Source organism: Manihot esculenta, chromosome 2 (assembly GCF_001659605.2).
Source record: "Manihot esculenta cultivar AM560-2 chromosome 2, M.esculenta_v8, whole genome shotgun sequence".
Lineage (NCBI taxonomy): Eukaryota > Viridiplantae > Streptophyta > Magnoliopsida > Malpighiales > Euphorbiaceae > Manihot > Manihot esculenta.
The window spans coordinates 18,723,849-18,732,524 of record NC_035162.2 but is presented as its reverse complement, the minus strand read 5'-3'; the positions used below and the strand labels follow the sequence as shown (position 1 = coordinate 18,732,524).

Sequence of the window (8,676 nt, the reverse complement as noted above, 5' to 3'; positions counted from 1 at the left end):
TAATGCTCATGAAAACACAAATGAACGATAGACAATCCTATCATTGTCATTGACGGCAATTCTTAAAGATTTTTCAATAGTTTTGATGAAAAATTATTATTAGTTCTTTGATGTGTTACTAAAATTTATTAAGTAGTTTTTATTTATTTAAATCTTAATTAAAATTTTTCATATTTTATATATTTAATAATTTTTAGTACAACTGTAACTTATTAAAAATTATTTTTTTAATCATAGTTTAAATTGGAACTGTATAATTTTTTATCATAATTATACTAAACTGAAATCATACCAAAAAATTACTAACAAAATTTTTTATAATTGTAATTATGTAATTGTAATAAATTGAAACTGTATAAAAAATTATTAAATATATAATAATATATATAAAATATAAAAAATCTTAATTCAAATTTAAATAAATAAGGACTACTTAGTAAATTTTAGTAATATATAAGGACATAATAATAATTTTTCATCAAAATTATTGAAAAATATAAAAATGATGGCAGAATTTATTCACTGAACATGCCAACTTCATTGACGTTTGTATGAGCATTAATTTTTTTTATTTTTAAAATAAAAAATAATGGAACATTGTTATTAAAAACGCCAATTGAATCGACATTTTCAGTGTTTATACAAAATATAATCTGATTGGTGTTTTTTAAAACAAATATTAATTTTATAAATTATTTTGATTTCATACTATTTTAATAAATAATTTTTTAAAAGATATTATTTTAATAATTATCCCCAAAAATATAGCTTACCCCTTATTTTCCCTCGCATATCCAAACAAGGGATAGCGAGAATCCCACTTTATTTTCCTCATATTTTCTTTCCCCTACCCTTCCACCAACCAAACAGCCCGTAAAAGTCTTCTAATTTACATTATCAAGGAATATTTCTTTTCCTTTCTCTACAAACACTTTAATTTTTCTGCTTTAATTATGAAGCTGGGGACAGAAGATGTTGACATGACTTGCCAAATAACAGTGAAAGTGAATGTATCTGTTCCTTTCAGTCTAAAGACTTTTCCAGTTTTCCACTAGAGATGGTAACCATTCGTTTTAAGCAGTTACAGTACTGAAACTGATCTCACAGCTGTGTAATTCAAGGAAAAAAAACCAAAAAAGAAGAAGAAGAGGAAAGTGTTCATCAGTTGTTTGTTGCAATACCCAAGAGCTTAAAGTTGAGCTCATACACCTCGTGTTTTTCCCTTTTGGCAAAGTTTCTGAAGGTTAGCGCTGCATCTAAACTTTATCTTATTTACTTCTTCTTCTTCGTCTTCATTTTTTTTGAAGGTGGAGTATATCTTTTGCTAGCTTATATGTTCTTGCAATATCATTTTCTATCACTTTATATTCCTAATGCTATATGGTTATAATAATTTTCATTCTTTTAATAAGATCAGAAATCTTCTGAAGACTTGATCGGAAGAACGTTTAATGCCTAATGTCAGTAGCAAGTAGCTAATCAAGGGGCTATGAGAAAACAAGCTATTGAGATTTAGAGAACCTACATGCTACTATCATGTAACTTGTTCTCATCTCAGCTTTGTCTGCATCTCAGCTCCTCCTTCTTCACCTCCTTTGGTCGTCAGAACACAGCTGCGGAGAGACCTATATGACACAGAATCCCAAGCAGATGGAGATCTCCATTCCCATGTGTGTTCCCAAGTATGCGTGTGCTCTTTTAAATGATACTACCAGTGGAATATTTTAATAGTTTAAGTCCATATGTTGAAATGTTTAAGTAATAAATGGGATGATCAGTTTTGGAATGCTAGACCTTTCCCTTTAATTTGAAAAGCTATAATAGTATGCTTTGGAAAAAGAAGAAAAAAAATTATTGAGACCCCTTCTCCTTTACAACATGCAGGCCATGCATCCAAGAAGGAGATGATGAAATATGAGAAATTGCTTTTAATCTCTGATGGCTTCCATGAAGATCCAAACAGCTTCGGCTTCATCTTCATCTTCTTCACCTTCTTCAAGCCCTGAATGGCAATATGATGTGTTCTTAAGTTTTAGAGGTCAAGACACCCGCAAAAGCTTCACGGATCATCTGTATGCTAGTTTAAACCAGAAAGGAATAATTGCCTTCAGAGATGATCCAAGCCTTAAGAGAGGGAAAGAAATTGAGCCAGAAATTATGAAAGCAATTGAAGAATCAAGATTTTCAATTGTTATTTTCTCTAGAAATTATGCTTCATCAAGCTGGTGTTTGGATGAACTTGTCCAGATTCATGAGTGCATGAACACTAAGGGACAAATCATTTTCCCAATATTCTACAATGTTGATCCTTCTGATGTACAGGAACAAACAGGGTATTTTGAGAAAGCTTTTGCTAAGCATGAGGAAGATTATGGGCAGAATGCAGAGAAGGTTAACAAGTGGAGGACTGCTGTCACAAAGATCTCCAATCTATCTGGATGGGATTCAAATAACAGGTATTATTATTGTTCAGCTTATTGTTTAGTTGAATTTTTCATTCATGGCATCTCATTTTCATTATGTGCTATCAAACATAATCAAGAGTTTTACAATCTTTTTATTGCTAGAAATGTCTATTTTGCAGGCATGAAACTGAATTGATCCGAGATATTGTTGAAGAGATATTTGCCAGATTGGATCATGCATTATCAGCCCCAGCTAAGAATCTTATTGGGATAGATTATCATGTGGAGGAACTGAATTCATGCTTGGCTATGTGGTCTGAAGATGTTCGTATCGTAGGCATCCATGGTATGGGTGGGATTGGAAAGACAACTCTTGCTAGAGTAATATTTGATAGGTTATCTAATCAATTTGAATCTAGCAGCTTTCTTGCCAATGTTAGGGAGGTTTCTAGAAGAAATGGTCTACTTGTTCTACAAAATCAGCTTCTTTGTGAAATCTTGAAGGCACAGGATATTAAAGTATGGGATATTGGCAGAGGAAGCAATATGATAAGGAACAGACTTAGTCGTAAACGGGTTCTTGTTGTTCTTGATGATGTGGATAAACTAGACCAATTAGAAACTTTAGTTGGAAAGCATAATTGGTTTGGCTCAGGAAGTAGAATCATAATTACTACTAGAGATGTACATTTGCTAGCCGGTTTTGATGTAGATGCAATGTATAAGATGGAAGTATTAGATCATGATTATGCTCTTAAACTATTTAGTTCCAAAGCTTTTAAGAGTGACAATCCGGCGGAAGGTTTCATAGATCTGTGCAATGAAGCTTTGAGATACGCTAAAGGAGTTCCTCTGGCCCTTGAAGTTCTTGGTAGTTTTTTGTATGGTAAAACTCTAGATGAATGGATAAGTGCATTGGAAAGACTAAAAGAAGATTCTGAAGAGGAAATTTTGGATAGTCTTGAAATAAGTTTCAATGGACTAAAACCAACGGAAAAGAAGATATTTCTTGATGTTGCATGCTTTTTCAAAGGGATGGATAAACATTATGTAATGAATTTGCTTGACAGTTTTGGATTCTATGCAGCTATTGGTATTCGTGTTCTCATTGATAAATCTCTATTAACTATTGTTGAGAATAATAGATTGTGGATGCATGATTTATTGCAAGAAATGGGTCAAAAGATTGTCTGTAAAGAATCACCTGATGAGCCTGGAAAACGCAGTAGGTTATGGGATGATGAGGATGTCTATCATGTGTTAACTGAAAACTCAGTAAGTAGATTTTGATGACATATCATAATCCTTAGCGTTTTTTCTTTTTGGTGCAATTAGCTCTGGCTGCAGTTTAAACTCGAGACTCCTCAGCTAATTCTTAGCTTTTATCTTTCAGGGAACTGCAGCAGTTGAAATGATGACTTTCAACTTATTAAGACAAAAAGAGGTAAACTTGAGTGCAAAAGCCTTCTCACAGATGAAGAAACTAAGACTCCTCAAAATCTCAAACGTGCAACTTTCCAAAGGCTTAGAATTCCTTTCTAATGAGTTAAGACTTCTTGAATGGCATGGATACCCTTTGAAATCTCTGCCATTGTGCTTCAATCCAGAAAAACTTGTTGAACTGAACATGCCCTATAGCTGTATCAAACATCTATGGAATGACAACATAGTAAGATAATCTAGTCCTTGTGTTTGTCTTTGCCTTCTTTCTTGAATAAAGTGAAAAATCTAATTCTTTGTCTGATGTTTTCAACAGACTTTATATATGTTAAAGTTTGTTAATCTCAGCCATTCTCAAGCTCTACGAAGAATCCCTGATCTCAGTGGACTGCCGAACCTTGAGAAACTAGTTCTTGAAGGTTGTACAAGTTTATTAGAAGTTCACCCATCAATTTGGCTTCTCAGACGGCTGATCCTCGTGAATGTGAAAGACTGCATTTGCCTTCAGACGCTTCCAATCAGCATTGAAATGCCATGTTTGCAAGTTCTTATTTTCTCTGGCTGCTTTAAATTGAAGAAGTTCCCTGAAATTAAAGGAAACATGAACAAATTATCAGAGCTATATCTAGATGGGACTGCTATTCAAGAACTACCATTGTCAATCCGACGTCTCAGTGGCCTTGTCCTTTTGAGTCTGAAAAATTGCAAAAACATTCTCAGTCTTCCAAGCAGCATTTGTCATTTCATTTCTCTTAAAACTCTCAACATTTCTGGCTGCTCAACACTTGATAAATTGCCTGAGAAGTTGGGAAATGTGGAAAGCTTGGAGGAACTTGATATCAGTGGGACTGCCATTAGACAACTGCCACCTTCCATTGTATTCTTGAAAAATCTCAAGACTTTATCTTTTCATGGATGTGGAGTGCAACCTCGTCAACCATGGAGTTCTCTTTTCAGGTACTTGATGCTTCCTAGAAAAAGTGCAGATTCTGTGTCTTTGTTGTTGCCTCCCTTATCAAGTTTGCGATCCTTGACATTTCTAAATCTAAGCAATTGCAATCTACTGGAAGGAGCAATTCCAGGTGATATTGGTCATTTATCTTCATTAAAGAAATTGGATTTAAGTGATAATGAACTTGTTAGACTACCTGAGAGCATCAGTCAACTTTCAAGTCTTGAAGCCCTTCACTTGGAAGGTTGCAGCAGGCTTCAAAAACTTCCAAAACTCCCTGCAAAAGTAGAATTTGTAGGAGCAGATGATTGCATTGAACTGGAAAGTTTCCCAAATCCTGTAGAGCTAAGCACTTCGGAGCTTTCAAGATTCAATCTTTTTAATTGTCATAGATTGGTTGATCATCACAATGACAGTAGTTGGGCATGGACATGGCTGAAAACATATCTTAAGGTCACTCTCTCTCCCCTCTTCTCACGCGCGCACACACAAATACACACGCGCACGAGCACGAGCACGAATAAACATTCATATTATATAGGACACATGCAATCTCATACATGAACGAACTTAGTAATTATTATACGAAACATTGTACATAAATGCATGCATAATCAATTAAACTCACTGCTATATTTTAAGGTTTAAGCGAGTTTTATTTAAAGCATGCAAAACTTTTAAGAGGGTCAAGAAAACTTGTTCGACATCTTAAATGTTGAACAAGTTTGTTCACTAATAATAGTATAACAATATCGAACAAGCTCGTCAGAAAAAAAAAATTGACGTGTTGCAGGATATGCAGCTCCGTTCGGCACCGCAGGTGCTGAACCACGCCGACTGACCCTTCAAGGATCAATTAGTGCAGAGAATGCAAAATCTCTGCACTCTTGGTGCTGTGCTTGACACATCGATTGACAAGTTAATCACATTAAAGCATTCGACATTTATAGTGTTTGACGCATGGTGCCCGCATGCATGCACACCAGCTAGAGTAGAAATTTTGGTTTTAAAAAGTTAAAACTTTCTTCTTCCCCGTTCACTTCTTCTTCTTCATTCTAGCTCTTTTTCTTCTCTTCTTATTTGCTATCTCATTAAACGTATGTCTAATACTCTTTTCTCTTTTTTTTTTTTTTCAATGTATATATTTATTTTTTTATATATATAAAAATAAAATTTTTAGTTGTTTTTTGATAAAATGCAATAATAATTTTCTTTTATTATTTATATTAAAAATTTATATAATTATAATTTAATATAATAAAAAAATTATTGTAATTACTATTAAATTTATTCTATTTAAAATCACAATAAATATTCAATCACCTTATTACACGATGAATTATAAATTTCTATTACACTAAATTACAATAAATTTTTTATTACACTAAATGAGAGTTATTAATTTATTTTACCTAAATTACATTATATATTTTAAAATTAAATTAAATAATCAATATTAAATTTTTCCCACTAAATCACAATAAAACATTTGTAATTACACTAAAATACGTTTACTATATTTATTCTATTCAACATCACAATAAATATTTAATCACCATATTAAATAATCAATTATAAATTTTTATTACACTAAATCACAATAATTTATTTTTACTCAACTAAATAAGAATTATTAATTTATTTTACCTAAAATTACAATAATTTTTACTCAACTAAAATTACAATAATTTTTACTCAACTAAAATTACAATAACTTTTTTTACTACACTAAATCATAATTATATAAATTTTTAACGGAAATTATTATTGTATTTTATTAAAACACAACTAAAAAGCTTATTTTTATATATTAAAAAAAAAATATACACATTTTTTTTTAAAAAAAAAGGGAAAGAGCTTTAGAAATATTTAGTAATAAAATGAAGAATTGGATACACGTAGAAGAGTATATTAAAGAAAAATAGAAATGAAAGATTGAAGATTGGTGAAAAAAATTTTTGTACCAAAGAAGAAGAGAAGAAGATGTGATGGAGGAAGACAAAACTTGGGCTTTTTAAAGTCAAAGTTTCTACTCTAATTAGGCTAAAGTAGGTGTACAGGCAGACACCCGCACGGCAAGTGCCGGACGCTTTAACATTGATTGAACGGGTCAATCATAGTGTCTCCATTCCGGATGGAGCTAGCATATCCCGCGACACGTTAGCTTTTCTTGCTGATGAACTTGTTTGATACTTAGAGTGTCCAACAAGTTTTCTTGATCCCTGAATTCAAAAAGGTCTGTTATTTATTTTAAAAGTTTTGCATGATTTAATAAAAAAATTCAGTTTAAAATTGATACATAAAAAAATTTAATTTTTTACTATTTTATAGAAAATTTATTTTATATTTAATAAAATTATAATTTTATCCGTGTTTTTTATTTATCATAAAAAAAATAAATAAATCGTTATTTTATCTCCAATGGTAGAGGCAAATATAGTGATGCTCAAATTGTTGATATTGACTTATCATTAAGTTAAATTATATAAGTAACAATTTACAAACATTACATTAAACCTGTTTTTGTAACCGTGAATGTGAGTATGAGTGCATGAATCTCAGGCTTGTTAAACTTATTCTCATATAAGCTCGAACTTAAAGTACGCACACCTATTAAGTATCTTAGTGTTTATGGTACAGGGACTTCCTCGTCCAACCAATGGTTTCGATGTTTGTCTTCCTGGAAGTGAAATTCCAGAATGGTTCAAAAATCAAAGCATGGGACCTTCAGTAAGTATAGATCTTCTCCCACACTGGAATGATAATGACCTGATGGGATTTGCTATGTGTGCTGTCTTTAGACTTCGTCGTCCCGTTTCTTCCAATTATCTAGATAAATACAGAAGATCTGAGTATGATAGGCCAAAAAATGTGGTACTAGCTTGTTTCTTCATGAATGATGACGATGAGTTCCTCTTCCATAATCATGCAAGTGCATGGTTCCCTTCATGTAGCTTGGTAAAAAACTGTGCACAGATTGGTTCAGATCACCTTTGGCTACTATATAGAAGTTCACAACTTGACAGGGATTCATTGAAAGAGCTTAAGCGTATTAAGGTTTCATTCTGGAGCCAACCACGGTCTGATTGGGACTTGGAGATTAGGAAGAGCGCAGCCCGCCTTGTATATGCACAAGACTTGGAAGAGTTGCACCAAACAATCATCAGCAATTCTTCAATTGAGGATATGGATATCTTCTGTAATAATCCTGATGAGCCAGAATCTGTTGGAAGCAGAAGCTTTACTGAAGAACGACCGCCAAAAAGATTCAGAAAGATTTGAATTTTTTGTATTTAGTTTTAAATAATGGAGGAAATTTCCATACACAATCCTTATCGACCATGCATGTTATCAAGAATACTGGGAATTGTTGTCTGCTTTGTCATTATTTATTGAATGGGTATTGCTCATTTTTCCAAAATTAAATTCTTTATTATCAGCAAATTTGGAAAAAAAAAATTGAATAGCTATGCACCTCACAAATTTAATTAGCCAATTATATACATAGCTAGTGATATGCCCGCATAAATATTTAAAATTATTTTATATAAAATTTTAAAATATTATTATACTGTAAATGTATCTGAATAAATTTAAAAAATTTTAAGTTTTATTTTTTTAATTTCTAATTTTTATTTTAAAAAAATTTTCTAAAAGAATTTTCTGAAATATTATTATTTTTATTATATTTTTAATTATTTGTATTAATTTATTAATTTTTCATAATTATTTATTATATAGTAGTCATTGTTTTTTATGTAATTTTTTTTACTAATATTATTGTTTGAATGATATATCATATGCACGTAATAGAGCTTAAACTGAATTTTATGTTGAATAAGAGTTCTGCTTAAAACTGCACAGCTATTGTTCAAGACA

General features: G+C 31.6%; 1 protein-coding gene across 9 annotated transcripts; it reads left to right on the top strand.

Moving 5' to 3' along the window:
• The first annotated feature begins 1,017 nt into the window (after positions 1-1,017).
• On the top strand, positions 1,018-8,223 carry LOC110608993 (disease resistance protein RUN1). 9 transcript variants are annotated; one of them, XM_021748289.2, is made up of 8 exons: positions 1,018-1,243; positions 1,418-1,682; positions 1,885-2,456; positions 2,585-3,680; positions 3,799-4,074; positions 4,162-5,250; positions 7,438-7,527; positions 7,824-8,223. In XM_021748289.2, exons 3-8 carry the CDS (start codon positions 1,939-1,941, stop codon positions 7,842-7,844), a joined length of 3,090 nt encoding a protein of 1,029 aa, XP_021603981.1. In that variant the 5' UTR covers positions 1,018-1,243; positions 1,418-1,682; positions 1,885-1,938; the 3' UTR covers positions 7,845-8,223. The 9 variants fall into 9 exon arrangements, with proteins under 9 accessions (XP_021603981.1, XP_043810317.1, XP_021603978.1 ...); XM_043954382.1 differs by having other exon boundaries at positions 1,022-1,243; positions 1,576-1,670; positions 7,438-8,223; XM_021748286.2 differs by having other exon boundaries at positions 1,022-1,243; positions 1,576-1,682; positions 7,438-8,223.
• Positions 8,224-8,676: the final 453 nt, after the last annotated feature.